A 21,425-nucleotide genomic window follows, 5' to 3' on the forward strand; every position below is an offset into this window, starting at 1 on the left:
ACGCTCAGCCACGACAATCCCATCGTGTGTGACTTCATTTCATGTTTTGATTCATGCAACTGCACTTTAGGGGTAAAACCAAAAGAAATTCCTGGTTCCTGCCTGCCTTTTCCCACCTCAGGACTGATTCAAAAGTGCCAGTGCTGGCTTTTCCGTCTGGAGACAGAGAATGAGTGAAGGAAGCGAGTTAGGTGGGCAGCCACCTGCTGCCTGCGAGTGGACAACTGAAGCTGTGGCTACTAAGTCACAGTTGCCAGGTCCCACTGCTAGGCTACGAGGAAGAAACTGTCAACAGACCCTCCTGCTCCTCCCCTTTCCCCCTGCCACTGTCACTGCTCTGATGATGGCAGGGAAATTAAAGAATAATAATGGGTAGGCAACAGCACTTTAACTGAAATGATTTAAAATTAAAGAAACATGGGCAATCACCACTCATAAGAGTGTGGATGCAGACTGCAGTGAAGGTAACAGGGTTGGTTAAAACGTAGTTGCCACCTGCGTCACAGGCTGTCCTTGACCGAGGTAATCAATAGCACTTTGCCAGTCTACACTGGAAATGCTGGTGCTACAACTACATTTAAAAAAAGATAATCACAAAGCTTTTAAAAAAGGTCTCTAAAAGGTAGGATGATGATAGGGAAAATACTATTTGGCATAGTATTTGGCATCATCATCAACACTATCAACTGTAGCATGAGTGAATGAATGCCAGTTCTTGGGAAAATAGCTAGTGTGGAAGCAACCCCTGCTCTCGTTTCCTGTTCTTGTGAGCCAAGACTCATGTTAGCTCTTTTTCTTGCTTTTGTATTATCTCAGTTTTCTGGGGACCGTGTGCAGAAAAGGTTTCACATGTTCACCACACTGCTCAAAACTCCAGTCTTGTAATAGCTGCATTTCCTCTGGCTGACACATTCCACAAAGACTGGCTGGACCTTTCTCTGCTCAATTACCTGATGCACTGGGAGGACAACTGCATTTACACAGGCCCAAGAAGTGTGCCAGGTTGCGACCTTGGATGACTGGTCCCCAGGTGGCTCTTGACAGCGTGAAAACACTCAAAGGGCTGTAATTCTTTGCCTTGAAAGGACTGAGGCAAGCCAGAGGTCGCAAGGAAGACTGGGCGGGTGGGGGTGGGGGGCTAGCTTAGAGGTCAGGGACTCCTCCTCCATTTGAATCTCCCTGGACTGAGCCGGGAGATTTGCCGAGCCCGCCCTGCCTCCTCCCTTCAGCCTTGACCAGAATTGACCGGCTGCAGATATGTTTCCGGGCAAAGTACCGAGGGCTGGTTATTACTTTTAAAGCCCTGAATGGCTTAGGTCCAGTTTACTTGAGAGCACCTTTCTCTACAAGATCCCCACCGCTCATTAAGATTAGCAGGAGGGGTCCTTCTTCAGATGCAATTAGTTCATCTGGTGGCAACCTGGGATCGGGCCTTCTCAGTTGTCGCCCCTGGGTTGTGGAATGCTCTCTCCATGGACATGAGAAGATTATTTTCCTTGGAGACCTTCAAGAGAGCCTTAAAGGCCTGTCTTTTTAGCCTGGCTTTTAAGGATATCTTATTTTTATTTTAATCTGATTTAAATGTTTTTTTAAAAAAATTTAATTGTTTTATTATATGTTTTTGATTTTAATGTAAATCACCCTGAGCCACTCGAAGAAGGCGGTATATAAATCAAAAACAAACGCACACTTTGTTAAGTGTACAATGGAACATAAATTAGTCATGAATACCAATTCTTCTGAAGAATGTGTGTGTGTGTGTGGGGGGGGGGAAGACACATATAATCTTTCAAAGTGTCTTGGCGGGGGGGGGGGGGGAATCCAAGACATCTGAATAATCAGAAGTTCAGAGAAACAGGAGGACTATTTCTGTGCAGTTATTCTGCATAGGGCTACTAGGGGTACACACAAAATGAGTCTGGATAATTGAGTCACGAGTGTTCAAGAGTATCTTTACTGCCATGTTCTCAGCGATGTTTATTTCACTCTGGAGCGGGGTGTGGGGGGAAGCTGGCAAAGTGAATGCCTTGCCTTGAAAAAAAAACCAGCCAAAATATTAAAATGTATAACAAAAGATCTTTCAACACACAATATCAAATGGGCACTGCCACCTTGGAGGGCAAATCTGGGTCTGAACAAGAGCCTCAAGTGTCAGAAATGGAGCCTTATGGAGACCATGAGCTGAGTTTAAAGACTGAATGCTCTTCTGGTTCCTCTTTGGTGGCTCGGTTTCACACCACTATAATCATAAATCTGTCATTTTAGAAGGGAAGACATTTTCTTTTTTAAACTGGAGAGGAGACCTGATTTAATGCATCACTATGATCAAAATAAAAGGCAAATCTGTGAAATGAGTCCAGCAATCAAAGCAAAGGTTGAACAGGCTGTATGAACAATAATACCACTGTTTTAACAACTTTGGAACAATCTTGGAAGAACTTTTGACAGTTTCTGGGCAGGTGATAAAAATATACCGACTGTAGAAAAAGAGGCTTTAGGGAATGCCTTACCTTGTCTGTTCTCCTGTGTAATGTTAGTCATGCTTCCATCTTCTGCTAGGCCATGTTCCAAGTTGTCTAGTATCTACAGTGAATTTTTAAAAAACACTTTTGTGAGTTTTAACACAATTCTGAAATTATGCAAAGTTTATTGTATATTAGAAATGAAGCAGCCACCGTTCTCATATCCTATGGGCGTCTCCCATGAAGGCACATACTAAAACCATATTTCATTAGGATCAATTAAAAGGAAGGGAAAACCCCCCTCCAAGAATGCCTTTTTACTGTGGCTCAAGAAAAGTGTTTTACAATTCACCCGTATAGTAAGATGCAGCATATACTAGCCCTGCACACATTTTGTTAAGCAGGGTATTTCTTTAAAGGAAGGGTTGTTAGTGGGTGTAAAAACAGACCAGTGTAGAAGCTACAGCAGTGTTCCACTTATGACCCACCAAGCCAAGCACAGCCCACCAACCATCTCCATCAGCCCAGTCGGGGCTTCTCATTTTCACTATGGCCTATGGTTGTTGTGAAGAAATAAGACAATACCCATATATGCTACCCTGCGCTCCTCAGAGGAACGGTAAATATACGGGCTTATAAAGATGCTTAATACTAGGTCAGACATTCGTTCATCTAGCTCCATATTGTCTGAATGGTGTCAGCTCTCCAGAGTCAAAGACAGGCACAGATCTCATCCAGCATCTGGCAACATCTACTATCTAGCTGTCTATATGTGTTCTAGTTCACTGGCTTCCAAGCAGAATTAGGGGGTTATCTTCAATCAAACAAACAGTTCCTTCTGTATCACATTCTCCTTTAGAATAACTTCTTTGATTAAAATGAAATCTGCTTGGCCTTTCATTAATAAGACAATTGGAAAAAAATGCATTTTAAAATATGCTATATGTGAATATAATAAAATAAGGATAGCTATGATGATCAAGAAATTTATTTGGGCAACTAGCTTTGTGCCTGAAATTATATTAAATCTAACCTATCTGCATTGAAGACTATCTGTGGTTCTTTCTTCTCTACTGAGTTGCCTTTTAACATTTTGGGGGCATCAAGTGCCATCCCTTCTGAAATGATGACTGTTACATGTTTTGGCCAAAGGGATCTGAATAAGATTCATGCCAAATCCTCTTAAAAACACCAACTAGCATGCTACTGATCAGCAGCATATAAAGGATTTCTGCTCCTGGGGGTTGAGTGTACTGTTTCTGTGTTGAAGGTAGCTTCTGCAAGCTGACAAAGACTATTTATACTGCAGCATTCAAAGAAACTATGTAGTCCTTTATTAGTTTCTTGGAAAGACGTTCCAAATTCAGTATCTTCATCTTTGTCTATATTTCTCTTATATGCAAATCCCATGTGTGGCACTTCTCGCGAGACTTTGAGAGCAGCTGCCGATAGCGACAGGGATGGGCTAGAGAAAGACTATGGCTGTGGTGGCCGGCGAAAGAAAACAGCGGTGGGCAGGCATGACTGGTGAACAGGAAGGCAGGTGGCTGAGCGGCCACAACTGGGAGCTGGCCAGCCAGTGGGCAGCCAGAAGACCATGGCGGGGGTGGGCGGCTGGGAAGAAGATGGGACCGGGCAGTGAGTGGGGAAGAAGGTGGAGGCTGTGGGCAGGCGAGGGGAGAAGACAGCAGTGAGGGGTGGGTGGGGAAGAAGGTGGCCATACAATATAAATTGCAACAGCAGCAGGGACAGAGGGTAGGAAGAAAGGGGAGAGACAATGCTAATAGGGAAAACTTAAAAGAGCATGGCTTGCAGCACACATCTTTTCAGAAGAGAGATCCCAATTCTTACCAGTGGGAATGCCTCCTAATAAATGCTTGTATTAAAAATAATATAAACAATTTGAAATCTGCTGCCAATTAATCAGGGCAGCCATGTTAATTGATCAAAGTGTTCTAAAACTGATCAACCGAATCAATTAAACAAATGTTGCAGCAGAAATTTATGCAGTTCAGATGTATGCACATCCGGCAGACATTACTATGACACAGTAGGCCTTGTTTTGCATTAGTGCCAGTTACAGTGTAATCTGAAGATCACAAAGCAGTTAAAAGTTGACTATTTCCCTCCAATGTAGGGAAGAACCAAAGGAGGAAAATGTAATGTCCTCAACAGCAAGTTTAAAAACTAGCCAATAGGCAGGCTAAAGAGAACTCTTTTGTAAACAGCAAACTCTTGTGCCAAGATCATCACTGGAGAGTTGGGTGGCTGGAATAAATTCAGACTTGCAATTTCTTCTTTAGCGTTTCCCCCTCCAATATATCTCCAAGTAGATGCCTGTTAGACTGTTTCCCTTGCTAGTATCAGCCTTAAGTGGTCCCAGCTAGATTTTCGAAGGAATTTTTCAGAGAGATGAATGGGAGAAAAGAAATTAATATCCATACTGCAGCTTTTGTTTGCCTGAAGACAATTCCCTACTAGGCTCACACACCAGGACAAAGGTATATTGATTTATGTAAGGAAGGCCAGTGGTCCAAATGAAAAACAAAAACTAGAAGCTTAAAACTCTTCAGAAAAGGTAAGGAGCTCCACCGAGGCTCCTGAAGTGTGGAATAGGCAATTCTAATTTTCTTGAGAGGTTAGTGCTGGTAATGCCTATAGGCTATATTTTCATCAATGGAAAGGATGCACAATCTAAAATTCCTGCTAGAAACAGAAGCAAAGCTATGGATCCTAGGAAAATGTTAAAGAAGCAGCACAAAGAATATATTAAAAACCTGTAATAAGTATACACTGCCTTAAAAATATCCAAGATCAGATTGTTTGGTTTACTGGAAAGCTGTTTCTTATTAAATTAGAACATCTGTAGGGCCCAGAGAAGAATAAAGCAATAACTGTGTTTGTTAAAAATACAAGATTTGGCTATGTCACACTACGAAATTTGGCTGGCAGTGTTCAAGTAGGAAAAAAAAAAAAAAGGTCATTTAGTTCAGAAGGTCAGGAAATGCATCGTAACATTTCTAGCAGGCTATCATCTCCTCTTTAGGATAGTCTATAAGAACACAGGGCATAATCAGGGATCAAGAGACGTTGGCTCAGTTCACATGCCAGATGAGATTTTTACTCATCAGATGATTGCTGTGCTATTCTGTGTGGCTGCCCAGGCTAGAGGGAAAGGTTGGTGTTTCCCACCCCCTCAAACCAGTGCCCTCTCTTTTCCTCTCTCTCTTCCTCCTTCCCTCCCAGACATAACACCCATGGTTGCCTGCCTGACTCACTCAACCCTCACCTACCTTCCTTTCTTGCTGCTTGTGTACTCTTCCTCAAAGAGTTATTTACCACTGAACTTCCAATTTAGAGGGGACTTTGTTTTCCTCCCCAATCCCAGAATAACTCTAGTTTCTGTACCTCACACAATTCTTCTCTGTGCTGGGGTTTCTTGATGGTTCCTCCACTTATCCTGCCTTTGCCCCACATACCCCCACCCCCTTCTGTTTGAGGACTATCTCCCTTCTAACTCCTCCAGAAGGCTGCACCCTACAGGGCATTCTCCAAGCTCTGCCTAAGCCCAACAACCACCACCACCTCCTTCCCCTCTTCTCCCTCCTTCGTGCAGCTCCCCATGACACCACCACACATGCAGCTGCCTGCCTGGCTTGTCCAACTTGCACCCCGTTCCTCTCTTCCTGTGCAAGTTCTTGCTGTAAGCCCAAGAAGCAGCAGCAGCAGCTCAGAGCTCAGGGATGGCGCACTCTCTCAACCCCAACCAGCAGTGATGGCACATGGCAGCAACAGAGCAGTACCTCAAGAAAGGTGGCCTGGCACATGTACTCTTGCAAGTAAAGCAGTGGCGGCAGCAACAACAACTCAGAAAAGGTACACTGATGTCAGTGTGCCTTTCCTGGGGTGTTGCTCATCAGGCATCATTTTTCACTTGTCTTGGACAAGTAGAAAAGTGGATTTCCTGTGCTCTGGGTATGATTCATTCAAAATTAAGCATTGCTGGTTTCCATTTATTTCAGTGGAAGTGATGTCCATGTGCTCTACTGTCTTCAGTCAGAATCAATGGGATTTAGAAGTACTTGCTTTTGATTAGATCATACCTTTAGAATCCTCAGAAATAGTCCAAATACTCTGTTTAGTCAAAGACTCTTTAAGAAGTCAGTGAGATGGTCCCAATGATTTCTCAAGTGAATGGGCAGGTAGCAGTGGAAGAGCCTGTACATCCAGTTGTCAGAGGATACTGTTCAATATAGCTGATCTTGCAAGTCGTAAAGAGCATGGTTCATAAGTATGAAATCCCAAACCCAACCTCCCTGGCACATTTCAATAAAAGCCCTGGGAAACTGGGCTAAAGATTTGTTACCAATCATGGCTGGCTGTCAGGACTGGGCCTTGGGCAACTGCTGAGCAGTTAATGTGGTCTGTGGTATGAGCTAGGTGTTGGGACACAGGAGATACTGCTATTGCCCAAGCAAAGACACTACCTGACTGAGATCCCGTCACAGCCTTTGCAGCCAATGGGCAGGCAAGGTCCCTCTGGGGCCTAGAAGCACTTCACAGTTCAAGGTACTCTCTGACCTACAGCCCAGGCGGCTCACTGCACAAGGCAGCAAAACACACACACACACACACACACACACACACACACACACACACACACACACACCCTGTTCTAACCCTGGCAGTTCCCAACACTGACTGTTAATAACTTTAGGATGAACCAGAACAACTGCATCTGAGGCTGGCACCAAGCTAGGCAAGCTACTATGGATGACCTGTGCACAGAGCTATCTCACAAAACAGAAGGGAATAAGGCATGCAACATCCATGCTAGTGACAGAGTTTAAATCGCCTCCTCTGGAATATCCAGGCCTGGTATAAATACCAGAAGCCTGGCTAGCCGAACTGTACTCTCTGCTTGCTGCCCTTCAGGTTTTAGCTTTTCTAGCTTCCAGCACAGGCCACCAGTTTCAGTGAGCAGAGTGGAAAACCATACATACCAGAATTTCGATATAGCCCAGCTAAGCAAATGACAGTGCCAAAGTATTTGGACACTGTACTAAGCAGCAGCGTTACTACATCATACCTACATGCATTGGCTGCTCAATGGGAGCCTGATCTTTGTATCTATTCTAGATCCCTGTGCACAGATATCTCGAGGATTACACATCGATTGTATTTATTAAAAATATTTTTAGTCTGGTTTTCTGCTGAGACCTCCAAGGTAACTAACCGTGCTGGTGTCAGGGACTGGGCTGGCCAGGCTGAGGACCCACACTAATCAGAGGGGTTATCCAGTTGACCCTGAAGGAGGAGGTCTGCTGCCCACAAAAGCCTCCCAAGGTTTACTGGGCACTAGGGAGCAGTAGCAGGAAGTGTCCTCTTTCTTCTGCACGTGGCACCATTTTGATGTCACAGATACTCCAGCTGCAATCCTGTGAGCACTTGCTAATCCCATGCCCATGGTGCCTGGCACCAGGAGAGCTAACTGGGCAGCACTGAGGGCAAGGGGTAGCACATGTGCTTGAGCAGGCAGCCTGCGCCATCATGGAAAGACCAGCACAGGGTTTTGCTTGAGGGCTCCGAACTACCTGGCACTGGTTCTGGCAGCTACTATCACTAATTATTATTATTTTTAAGGCTAGAGACTGTCTAGAAGAGTTTTTACCTTTGTACAGATGGTTTTCATACTGTGCAGTCTATCAAGGGACTCCTGAGGATTTCCTAGGTACTGCTGAAGTTCAGCATGCAAAATCCGCATGGAAAAAGGAACCATGGAACCTAGAAGGATAACATAATGTACTGATTATTTATTATTATTTTTATTGTTGTTGTTTACACACAGGTGTTATTGACTGGTATGTTTTATCCAGACAGAGTCCTTCCTAAGGACCTAGGATGACTGAATTTTATTGTCAATGCTGTTGCTGTTGTTATAGATATCGTCGCAGAATATAGGCTGTTCCCAGTAAAGTTGCTTTTTGTAATTGGCTGATGGTGATTTCTGTGGCCCCTAAGTGTTGAGGTGCTCTTCAAGTTGTTTTGGAATTGCACCTAGGGTGCCAATTACCACTGGGATTATTTTAGTCTTTTTCTGCCACAGCCTTTCAATTTCAATTTGTAGATCTTTGTATTTTGTGATTTTTTTCTATTTCTTTTTCTTCTATTCTGCTATCTATGTTGATTATTTTAACTTGTTTTTCTTTCTTCTTGACTACAGTTATATCCGGTGTATTGTGTGGCAGATGTTTGTCTGTTTGTACTCGGAAGTCCCATAATATTTTTGCATCTTCACTTTCTACCACTTTTTCAATTTTATGGTCCCACCAATCTTTGGCTACAGATAGCTTGTAGTATTATTATTACTACAGTTATCTGTATAATCTGTGCCTGTAACAGGCATTTGTTACTAGCCAAGTTTGCTATGCCATTTTAGGGTGCTTCAGCATACCCCTCAACTTAGCGTCTTAGCCATTTTCTCCTAGCCTGCTTTAGAAAGAGCAACGTTTGCTCCGAGGTGCACCTAGGTAGTTTTGGAGCCTGGACCTAAAGGCCTTTGGAGGCCCCTCTCCACCTTTGAGACCCCCGCCCCCCCCCCACACACACCATGACACATGCAGTATTTTTAACACATAGGTTCTTGAGGACACAAAGAGCAACTGAACTCACAAGAATATAAGAATATAAAACAGGTATATATATATGCAAATATGCATCAGCAGAAACATATCAACATGCAGCTTAATATATTCCCATCCCACATATTTCTTTCCCCACTCTCCCCTCTTTCTCTAAAGCAGAGGTCATGCCTGTCCGCCTTGCACAATGGTCATGCCAGCACCACCCAGGACAGACTAAGGAGGATTTGGAGACCCCCCAGCGCCTCTGCGTTGCCTGCATTTCAGACAAAAGTTTGTTTTGACACAGTGTTTCCCTATAGTGCCTTTGAGGTCATCTTGCAAATGGACTAAAGGAAATGCCCCTGTCTGACTGCAGCTGAGCACAGGCATAGAGAGATGCAGGGCAGACCCAAATTAGAACTGAAAAGAGACAAAAGGGAAATGAATGCAATCTTTCTTCCTCCCATATACAATAAGAAGTTTCAAGGCTAAACAAAAACTTCACACCTTATTTCCTTCCATCCATTATCAGGACAGTGAGTAATGTCAGACAGCGCGGTATGTCCCCTCCTTCTCTATTCAGGTGATTGCCCTCCACAATTTCTTTATGAACATCCCTTTGTCTAAAGGAACATACAGGGGAGCCACACTGACCTAACCTAATCAATACCCAATATTCACACCTTGTTTGGAGCAAGACTCCTACAATCCTAAAAATTCCTCAAGGAGGCCCATTACTAGTCTCCTCCATTGAGTCTCCTCCACTGAAGCTTCTCAGTCATGCCCCAGGGTATGTTTTTGCCTATAGAAGCCCCCCTCCCTCCACAACCATGGCATCATGCCTACGCAGACTTCATTGTATTTATACTGTATTTACATAAGATCACATTCTGTCTCCAGCTCTCTTCAGACGTTATTATAAGATATCCTGTGCTCGTGTACAGCATCTCAAAGTGGGTCCAGACATCCACTCACCTGTCCATCAATCCCAGCAGGGTGCAGCTCACAGTTACAGGAGTGTTTGTCTGCAGAAGAGCAGGCTGTAACAGTGATGGCTGCTGTTTTTGTGATCAGCAGCCTTGGGTGCCCGAGGCTATCGATCACAGGAACGACAGCCATCACTGTTACAGCATGCCCCTCTGCAGATAAATGCCGCTGTAGCCATGAGCAGCACGCTGCTGGGATTGATTGACGGACGAGCAAGACTTCCGGACCCATTTTGAAACACTGTACACGAGTACAGCATCTCCACTAACGACTTCTGACTAGGCCTTCTGTGAACAGAAAAAACAAAACACAGGATTAACCGACACCTTAGTGAGATAGCAAACTATAGATTTCAAGATCCCTCACCCACTCTCTCATATGCACACCCCTCTTTCATCCCTCTTTATCATTGTGCGAGTCAACTGACTGCTTAAAAGCAATCTCTAAATGTTTAAGGCATCAATAAGCTAATGAAGTGATGAGCAAATGAAAATTTGGTGAGGATGCAGTAATTATCTTCATTTTATTTGCAAAAGTGCAAGTACACTGCAGACCTATTCAGACCAATATTATTCACAGTATTTTCCATTCTGAATGCAATCAATCAATCAACCTTTATTACGGTCGTAGACCAGCATAAAATTACAAGTTAAAAGAAAGTGATACTAAGGGGGCTAATAAAAAGGTACAAATTAAAAATTAAGGTGACTGCAAGTACAATGCAAAATATCATGAATAGGCTGAAATTAAAAATAATTGCAATTTAAAAGAGACGAGCTAAAATAGATAAAAATTGAAAGTACTAAAATACTAAAAATGAAAATGAATAAAATACTACTATTACTATTATGTTTAAAAGTCATAAAATGCAGTACAATGCAATAAAACAATAGGTATGGCGGCATGGGCAAGTGCAAGGTCAATCCAGAATCAGATTAAGGGGGCTCATAGCCTATCATCCTTTGATGGATGCCGATTGCAGCTGCACAGAACTTGGCAACACTATGTGTAATGGCAGGGTTAGAGTCAGAAAGCAACAGAAAGCCGTAGAATTATCTCAAACATCCCGGGAACTTGCTTAGCAATGGCAGAATAAGGGCGACATGTATGTCTCTATAAGACAGGCAGTATAGAAGGACATGCTCAATAGATCGATCTGTTCTAAGCCACAGGGACATAATTGCTCTGCAAGTGGGATCTTTCTGTAACGGCCCTCTAGCACTGCTGAGGGGAGACCATGGCGGCGAGCCAAAGTGAACGCCTTTCTGTGGTTTGGGACCTCCAAATGAGTGCGATATGCTGCAGGAGAGGCAGTATATCTAAGCTCCTCACCGATATAAATTTTGAGACACTACTGAGGTCAGTTTTGTGCTCAATATCTGTAACGTGCTGCTTAATAGTTGCTTTTGCCTGATTGTACCCATGTTGAGCAGGGACAGTGGGGAGAGGCCCAGGGAAGCTAATTTTGCCTCAATTGCCTGAGCCCAACTAGATTGATAATCATCATGCAGGGTTAAAGGGGCAAGGCCAATTGGGCAAAAGGACAGTCTAAGTCAATAGGAGAGAGTGGCCATCCACACCCTAGCCTCAATCTTGATCTGGCCTGTCTCCAGTCGTAGGGTGGCATTGGAGACACATCTTGGTACACAGAGTACTGCCCTCAAGAACTTGGATTGTACACGTTCCAGGGTCACAATATTGGGGAAAGGATCCAGTTGAAAGCCATAGAGTAGTTGAGCTAAAGGCTTGAAACAGTTCGAGAGCGGCAGGAAAGTAGCAGATTCTGAATGCAAACCAAGGAACATACTGTATTTCTGAATTCTACATGCATGGAACTCAGATAGCCAGCTCACAGAATCATAGAGTTGGAGGGAGCCTAGTCCAACCACTGTTCAGTGCAGATAGGTAACCTAGGGAAAAATATAATCTTTAGGTCCTCTTTGTATACCCCCCACAAATGCTGTCAGAAAATATATTAGTGGTCTTCAAATCTTCTGGGGCATTTTGTGCCTCCAGCTCCCCTGCCTCTGCTTGAAGACTTCTAGCAGGGGAAAGCTCTGCTCCCCACCCCACTGTGATTCGACTATTACTCAATGAATAATGAGCAACTTCAAGCCTGCAAAGGTAGTTAGAGGTCATCCAGTCTACTCCTTTTTAAGAATCAGGGCTACCAACATGTAAAATATAGCCAACAGCTGTTTATACTATGTTTATGCAGTTTTAAGCCTTTTTCTTAAATCCCTAAAACTTATAATTGTAAAATAAGCTCATCACATACACAAGGCAGAAGGTCTTGCTACATTCCCCCCCCCCCCTTCAATCTGCCCTTTCTCAAGCCTTTAAATAAATAAAAAGCTTCCTTCCACAGTCAGGTGGACATTCACCTTGCACTAGAGAGAGAGAGAAAAGACCCAGCCCTGACACTATTATTAAGTATGGTTAATGATCCTACATGCTGCTGCATAGAAGTCCAGCCCATTAGAATAGAGGTTAGTATTCAATGGAAATCCATAACCATGTCTCAAAAATGTAGCATCAGAACTCATCCCATAGCTTTATTTTAAAGCGGTGAAAAAAGCTGGCAGCCAACTTGCACAGAAGTCAATTTCTTACAAAACCAAGTTATTACTTGGTTCACTTGAGGTTCTGAAGGATCCTCCTCTATGGCAATAATGCCAGAAGCCCTGGTTAGTGCAGAAGTACAGAAATGGCATTGTCATACCTCAGGGATAGCAGGCATCTGAGCTCTGCTTACTTCAGAACTTGACAATTACCCTACCTTGGTTTTGGAAAATATGGAGTTTCTCCTCTCCCTACCGTTAACTCAGAAAAATGATTGCTAGAACTTTATTTTCTAAGTAATCTTGTAAAGTACAATTTAAACTCAGAAGAAACTGATAGCTTCTTTGCTTGGTTTATTACAACTTTGCAAAGAAGTCATTTTTTGTTAGTTGCAGCAAGTGGGGAAAAGCACTTGCACGTATACAAAACTACAGCACTATTCAAGGTAGGGAAAGGCACTTTATTCTATGGCAGTGTATTCAGAAGCTAAGTGTATAACTTGGTCAGCTATGATTGACACATAGCCATTTAGAAAAAGATAAATATACACAAAGCTTTTACTTGTAATTTTCCATCCCTATGTACTGTAAGCAGAGCTAACTTATAAAATAAAATTAAGGAAAACAATTGTTTCCATTTGTTATATGCATCACCAAACTTGGACTTCTTTGTTTCCCTGCCTTTTTTTGATCCTGAGTTGCCTGGACAAAGAGAGCTACTGCTAGTTAGTACAGATTATCCAACTTGCTTTGGCAGGAAACAGGAAACAGTTTTCTTGCTGGCAAGGGATGAAACTGCTTGCACTTACATTCTACAATAAACGGTAAATTGAGAAAGGGAGGCAGGCAGCTCACTGATCGTAATGATTGTCCAATCATTCAGAGCAGATCTGAGCCCACTGGTTCGGGAAGAGGAGACGGTGGAAGTGTGTAGCTGAGGGGCAAAGAAAAAGCGGCTCTGTGAAGCAGATGTTACTTGTAAAAATGCTCCTGCTTTTCTAACTGTGTATTTACTATGCACACTATGGGTTAAGGCTGTTAATAACCGGGGGTGGGGTGGGGGGGAATGTATTATAACTGCACTAATGCCCCAGAATAGAAAGTGAAATATACATCTGACTGTATGTAGTATGTCAAGCTCTCTTCTGCTTCCACAGCCTGAGCATAGTTCTTTGAGAGCGCTACTTTCAGGGAAGGGAAGGGAAGGGCCTGAGTAAGAGTTACACTGTGGGCCATGATGGCTAACATCTTGATTAAAATTACTCAACAGAAATCCTATTGAAATTGAGATCTTTAGAATAACTACTTAATACTACTGAGTAACTTAGTCTGGATGTCAGCCAGTGTTGCCAAGTCTGATGGCCTAGAACAATCATTTAGTTTTTGGACAAGATTTGATATTTCAAAAGCCTTGCTGATTTCATCACAGATAACCATTTCTCATTTTGATTTAAACAATTAACACAAAGTATATTATTATTATTTATTTATTTGAGTTATCAAATTTGTACACCGCCCCAAACTTTCGTCTCTGGGAGGTTAACAATAGCTTAAAAACAGTTAAAAACCATATACAAAAAACTTAAAACAATTTAAAGATAAACCAGAGATTAAAACCCAAAAAATTTAGGAAGCTGAGAAAGCTTGGGCAAAAAGATGGGTTTCCAGGTGTTTTTTGAAAATTGCCAGAGATGTGCAGGATCATATCTCAGCAAGGAGCGCATTCCACAATTTTGGGGCAGCGACTAAGAAGGCCTGTCTCTGTGTAGCCACCAAACGAATTGGCGGTAACTGCATTCTAGACAGACCTCCTCAGATGACCTCAATGGGCAGTGGGGCTCGTAGTGAAGTAGATACCCAGGGTCTAAGCTGTTTAGGGCTATAACTAGCACTTTGTATTTTGTCCGGAAACCTAGTGGCAGCCAGTGTAGTTCCATCAGTAAAGGATTAACATGGTCTCTCCGAGATGACCCAGAGACCAACCTGGCTGCTGCATTCTGAACCAACTGAAGTTTCCGGACTATGTACAAAGGCAGCCCCACGTACAGCGCATTACAGAAGTCAAGTCTGGAGATTACCAACAGATGTACCACTGTTTTGAGGTCATTGATCTCGAGAAATGGGCGCAGCTGGAGTATCAGCCGGAGCTGATAGAAAGCACCCCTGGCCACCGCCTCAACCTGAGAAACCAGGGAGAGGTGTGAATCCAGAAGTACTCCCAGACTGCAAACCTGTTCCTGGGGAAGTGTGAACCTGGGGAAGTGTGATCCCATCCAGAACAGGTAGATCAAAATCATCTCTAGAGTTCTGACCCCGCACAATAAGTACCTCCGTCTTATCTGGATTCACCTTCAGTTTATTCTCCCTCATCCAGCCCATTACTGCCTACAGGCAGGCATTTATGGAGAATATGCCAGCTCCTGAAGAAATTGAAATGGAGAAGTCGATCTGGGTGTCATCAGCGTACTGGTAACACTCAGCTCCAAATCCCCTGATGATCTCTCCCAGTGTTTCATGTACATGTTAAAAAGCATTGGAGAAAGTACGGAGCCTTGAGGGACTCCACACACAAGCTCAGATTTCAAAGAGCAACAGTCTCCAATCGACACCATCTGGAATCTACCCGAGAGGCAGAAGTAGAAACACTGTAAAAGAGTGCCCCCCCCGCCTGCTCTCAGACGTTCCAGAAGGATACTATGGTCGATAGCATCGAAAGCTGCTGCGAGATCCAAAAGGACCAACAGAGTCACACTTCCTCTGTCAATTCCCAATTGGAGATCATCCATCAGGCCAACCAAGGCAGTCTCCACCCCATAGCCCGCCCAAAAACCAGTTAGAAATGGGTCTAGATAATCAATTTCCTCCAAGACTGCCTGTAGCTGAAAGGCCACCACCCTCTCAATTACCTTGCCCAGCCATGGGAGGTTGGAAACGGCCTAATATGCAGGCTTCTTTAGAAGAGGTCTAATGATTGCCTCCTTAAGACAAGGAGGCATCCTGCCCTCCCTCAGAGAAGCATTTATGATTTCCACCAGGCTATCTACAACAACCTCCCTGCTAGATCGAACAAGCCATGTTGGACAAGGGTCAAGAAAACAAGTGGTAGGTCTCATCGCTCCAAGCAGCTTGTCCACATCCTCAGGAGTCACTAACTGAAACCGATCCAGTTGAATCACATAAGAAGAGTCGCTGGGCACCTCCAGCTCAGACATCAAATTAATTGTGGAGTCTCCATCTAGATCAGCCCGGATCCGAGAGATTTTATCTGCGAAAAACTCTTTAAACACATCACAGTGGTAACTGATAACTCCAAATTCTGGTTCAAGGGAGGGGGAGCAGATACTAGTCCCCTCACAACCCTGAACAACTCCACTATGTGAATTCGCAGAGGCAATATGGGCAGAAAAGAACCGCCTCTTTGCCACACGTATTGCCTGAGCATAGATCTTTAGATGTGCTCTATGTCGCAATCTGTCGGATTCGAGCCGAGTCTTTCTCCACTTGCGCTCCAGTCGCCTACCTTGCCACTTCAGCCCCCATAGATCTTCTGTATACCAAGGGGCCAATTTTAAAGTGGGTCAGAGGGGACGCTTGGGAGCAATCGTGTCTACTGCCCTGGTGAACAAGTTGTTCCAATTTTCAACCAGGGCATCAACAGGATCACTGGCAAAGCCAACATTGAATCCCTCCAAGGCTTCTTGGAATCTTACTGGATCCAATAACCTCTTCGGGTGGACCATTCTAATGGGCCCCTCGCCCCTGTGGAGGTGGGAAGGGGTTGTAAGCCCAACCTTAACCAGATGGTGGTCTGTCCATGACAATGGGGAAATCACAGGAGTCCTCACCCACGGAACACCATCCTGATCAGAGTAAAATACCAAATCAAGCGGGTGACCTGCAATATGCGTCAGTCCAGAGACCACTTGGGATAGGCCCATAGTTGTCATGACCGCTAAGAACTCCTGAGCTACCCCGGACAGATTGGTCCCGAAATGAACATTGAAGTCCTGCAGCACCAAGAGTCTGGGAGACTCCAACGCGAGTTCCACGACCAAGTCCATGAGCTCAGTAAGGGACTCCACTGAGCAGTGGCATGATCGGTACAGCAACAGAAGTCCCAATCTATCCCTGATCCCCAAACTCAAGTACACACATTCAATATGGTCCGATACCCTAACTGGGATCCTGGTAAGGGAGATGTTATCCTTATAGACCACAGCCTTTCCACCTCCTCACACCTGCTCCTCTACAGAATGTCCTGGAGGAAGAAGCTGGGACCAAACTGGACCACTAGCCTCCCCCAACCAAGTCTCGGTAATACATACCAGGTTGGCTTCTTCATCCATGATCAAATCATGGCTGAGTTCAGATTTATTTTGGACCTACCTGGCATTACAGAGGAGCAGGGAAAGGCTATGTGGGTTGTTGGAAGTGCTCCCCGAGGTCAAAGAGCTGGCAGGAGAGCCGGAAGGGGAGACAGCTATTAAATTTCTGACTACCCTTCCCCTGGAACGGCCTGCTGACCTGCCAACATTACTTCTTCTATTCCCCACCACCACCGGGATAGCTGCCCCATAGTCAATGAAGGCACTCCCTATCCCCCCATATCCAGACGAACCCAAACACATTACAGCATCTTCAATCCAACTCTAAAACAGCTTAAAACTAATTAAACAGAAGCCCTCTAGCCCTCGTTCTCCCACAAAGGGGCACCCCACTTTGGTGTCACCCCTTCAGTGGTGGGCCTACCGCCACAAAGAGCCTTCTTATAAAACCCCAAACTGAGCAGGTGACCCAAGGAACAGCTGAGTCACTCAGGGGCTGGTCCCAATCCTGCCCACACTTCCCACAGATGTTAACCTGAGGCTGCAGCCCCACAGGGGAAGCAGAAGTAGGCAGGCAACAGCAGAAGGAACCCCAGTACCCACCTGGTCTCTCACTCCAGGCAGCACCAGGTGGGAAGTAGATGGACTCTCCCTTTCCCTCTCTACTGGGCTTCTTGTGAAAGCCCAGTGATCCTTGGGCCCAGTGAAAGTAGCAGTGATCCTTGTGAAAACAAAATTTGACCCTTAAAAAAAGTTTTTTTAAAACCCCGCTTTTATTTATTTAGGCATTTTTATAGTGCTTTCCAACAAACAACAGTATTAAAACTATATTAGCACTATTTTAAAAATCAACAACCTCACAGACCAGGGGAAAAATCATTCCACTGAAATACAGTTTAGAAATATTATAACCAAGAATCCAAACTACTCTCAACATTAAACAAGGGAAATAAAAATGGCTGAAATCTAAAATAAAAAATTATTAAAACCCAATTAAAATCTCAAATCCTTGTAATAAATATCTTGCCACAGCTTGTAAAAGGATAATGGTGGTTTTATATTGACAGAATCCTAATATGATGAAATTTTTAAATGGATAATCTAAGAAGGATTAGTCTATTCGAAGTATTGTTTTGTAATTATGCTTTTAAAAACAGAAAAATCTTCTGTTGGGTTTGTTTTTTTAAAAAAATTGCAGCATCCAAAAATTGGTTACTTCAAACTGAAGTATGATGATAATCTTTAAATTGCTGTGATACCGACCCTGAAACACAAGAGGAGTAATGACAAGCTAAAAGTCTTTTGAGAAGGTGGATGGCTGTGAACCTTTGCTGTCAAAAGGCTGTACGCTGACCTGTGTGTCTCATGGTGGCTGGGAAGGATAAGAAATATACAGGGCTACAGAAGCCACTCAGTCGAGTTTCAGAGTGAGCACTGAAGATGAAAAAGGCAGGAAGACCAATCTGTAATATGACACTTCTGAATCTTCAATAAAGACTCATCAGCTCTACTGATAAAAAGCAAAACACAATCAAATGACAGAATCACAAGAAGACCTGACTTTGAAGACTTAACCGACTTAAGACAGAGCACTCAATCAGAATTTCGGTCTAAACAATAAGACTTTGATTTTGCTGCTCTATGACACCACCACGTTGTTTTTCATCAAAGAACTTTCTTTCAGTTTCCTCCTGCTGAGAATTAGAAAGCTGGGTCAAAAGGAGCTAACACAGGAGATCCCATTCTTGCAGAACAGAAAAAAAAAATCTACAGAAGAACAATTGATCAAAAATAATCTACAGAAAAGAGGTGGCTTTCACTGGATCCCAATAGGCAGAGGAACTGAGCTTCCCAAGCAAAAATATTTTCAGGAGCATTCATCTGAAGATATTAACACATGGGTGGAGGTGGGGAGAAGAATCTAGGCTAGGACCATGAAACTATTTCCCCCCATGTAACATTGAAGCAGAAGATACATCTTGGAATTTCCTCCAATATGATTAGTTCTGAGATATTCAGAGTTCTAAGCTATGAAAACATCCTTAAAAAAAAAAAATCACACTGAGGGAGCTTATATAAGCAAGGTGCATTGGTTAGTCATAGCACACTAGAAACACACAGACAGCCTAGTATCTGACAGCAGTAACAGCCTCTTTTAAGCAATGTCTGGGTTGTTTGAGAAAAATGCCTAAACAAACAAAGGTGGTGCAGCTTGGGTTACTGTCTAGAATGTCAAACCACTTTAACTGTCTACCACTATTAAATAACAATAATGATGAGTGTGGATGTCACAAGTGCCTTCCTTGCTAGCACTTTGCACTTTTAACATTATGCCTAAAGTGAAGTTTGAGTGAGAGAGACGTACAGGCTTCAGACAAGTGTCTGAATGTGCATCCTAGGTCCCTTACATTAGAGTGGTAGCACAGAAAGTGCTATATTGTTATATATAGAGAATGTTATTCCAACTTTTTTTAAAAAAAAGATACCCTTCATTATGACAAGCAGGATGTGTGTGGAGGATAGCTTGTATATTGCAAAAGACCCCGAGGTACAGTGCACCTGTGAGGTCTCCATGTACAGAGCTTCTTTGCTCAAGTGCCCTCACCCTGTGCAATTCCTCTCATTGGGAGCTGGGCTACCCAGGAGATAGCAGCAGAGAGACAGTATTTGATTCACTGGAACCATATCCCCAAGTGTGCGTGCTTTATTCTTCTACACAGCAGTAAATGACAGCAATTATATGGGGGCTGGGGGAAGTAAGAGGTGCAGCTAGGGACACCATGAGGATGGTGTTTAAATCAGTTTCTTGCCCTGATGACTTCAGCCATTACAAATAAAGACTTCCTATTTGCAAAGCCTCATTTTAGGTGTTTCCTGATCATGCTAGAGAGTGATAGAACCTTTGACAACCTATACTATACTTAAGCACTACTGTGCCTATAATGTGCATTTCCTTTTAAAAGAAGGAGAAGGGAGGAGAGGAATCTCTCTTGGAATTTCTGACTCACCCCACCCTACTGCTTTTCCTACAAACACCGTCCCTGTGTGTGCTATTCTGGGTCACCATCCTTTACACAAAAGGATAACAAACTGAGATTGAATCCAAATAAGACGGAAGTACTGACTGTGGGGTGTCAGGTCCTGAGAGATGGTTTAGATCTGCCTGTTCTGGATGGGGTTACACTCCCCCTGAAAGATCAGGTATGTAGCTTGGGAATTCTCCTGGACCTAGAGCTCTCACTGGTTTCTCAGGTTGAGGTGGTGGCCAGGAGTGCTTTTTATCAGCTTCAGCTGATATGTCAGCTACGTCCATTTCTAGAGGTGAATGACCTTAGAACAGTGGTACATATGCTGGTAATCTCCAGGCTTGACTACTGTAATGGGCTCTATGTGGGGCTGCATTTGTACATAGTCTGGAAACTACAATTGGCAGCCAGATTGGTCTCTGGGATAACACGAAGAGACCATATAACACTGGTTTTGAAAGAACGACACTGGTTGTTGCTGATATGTTTCCGGGTGAAATACAAAGTGCTGGTTATTACCTATAAAGTCCTTAACGGCTTGGGTCCAGGCTATTTGAGAGAGTGCCTCCTTTGTCATGAATCCTCCCGCCTTTTACAATATTCTGGAGAGCTCCGGTTATGGCTGCCTCCAGCTCGTGTGCTGGCAACTCAGGACTGGGCTTTCTCTGTGGCTGCCCCAGGTTTTTGGTATATACTCTGTGCTGAAATAAGAGCATCTCCTTCTCTTTTTGTTTTCAAGAAGACCTTCAAGACTTTCCTGTCCTCTCAAGCTTTTTTAATTAGAATTTTAATCATTTGTTTTATATTGTTTTTATTGTGTTTTAACCCATGTTTTTTAATATTAAAATTTCTACACCACCTAGAGATTTATATATCAGGCAGTATAAAAATATGATCGATCGATCGTGAACATTACAACTTGGGTAGAGATGAGAAATTTTCTCCACTGTTGAGCTTTAACACAAAACAAAACAAAAACCAAACCACCAAAAAAGCTACATCCACAATGGCAACACTTTGCAACTAAAATTATATGATTTGACACCAAACACATGTAAATAAATAAAATGTTCATGAGTTTCTAACTTTGGTTTGGTGGGTCCTTCCTTTAGAATTAAAGTTCTGTCTTAAGGCCCAACAAATAGTTTGGGAAACTGCTGCTTTATTGAAGGTAAAAGGCTGTTATATGCACCTAGATACCAATCTGGATGGGAGGCCAATAGGAGCACGATATACATAAGAACAGTGTTCCCACTAAGGCATGCGCACATGCTCACAAGTTTTTTGATGTCTACTCAGTTAATTTTAGATCCTGCTCAGGCTGAATCAGGAAGGCCCCATTCTGAATGCAGGTGCGCCCACACTGCCTTGATACTGCCACCCAGAACAAAACTCATTCCACACACAGATGAAAAAAATTAGAGAGAACACTGCATAAGAA

General features: G+C 43.4%; 1 protein-coding gene across 5 annotated transcripts in view; it reads right to left on the reverse strand.

Moving 5' to 3' along the window:
* The window catches only part of TRAPPC12 (trafficking protein particle complex subunit 12), a 90,637-nt gene that overhangs the window by 24,117 nt on the left and 45,095 nt on the right, over positions 1-21,425 (reverse strand). For all 5 annotated transcript variants that reach the window (XM_053285952.1, XM_053285953.1, XM_053285951.1 and 2 more), the window contains 2 exons: positions 8,134-8,246; positions 2,511-2,583 (listed from right to left, as the gene is read on the reverse strand). In XM_053285952.1, coding sequence (XP_053141927.1) covers positions 2,511-2,583; positions 8,134-8,246 — 186 coding nt within the window. The remainder of the gene's footprint in view (positions 1-2,510; positions 2,584-8,133; positions 8,247-21,425) is intronic.

This window comes from Hemicordylus capensis, chromosome 1 (assembly GCF_027244095.1).
Source record: "Hemicordylus capensis ecotype Gifberg chromosome 1, rHemCap1.1.pri, whole genome shotgun sequence".
Lineage (NCBI taxonomy): Eukaryota > Metazoa > Chordata > Lepidosauria > Squamata > Cordylidae > Hemicordylus > Hemicordylus capensis.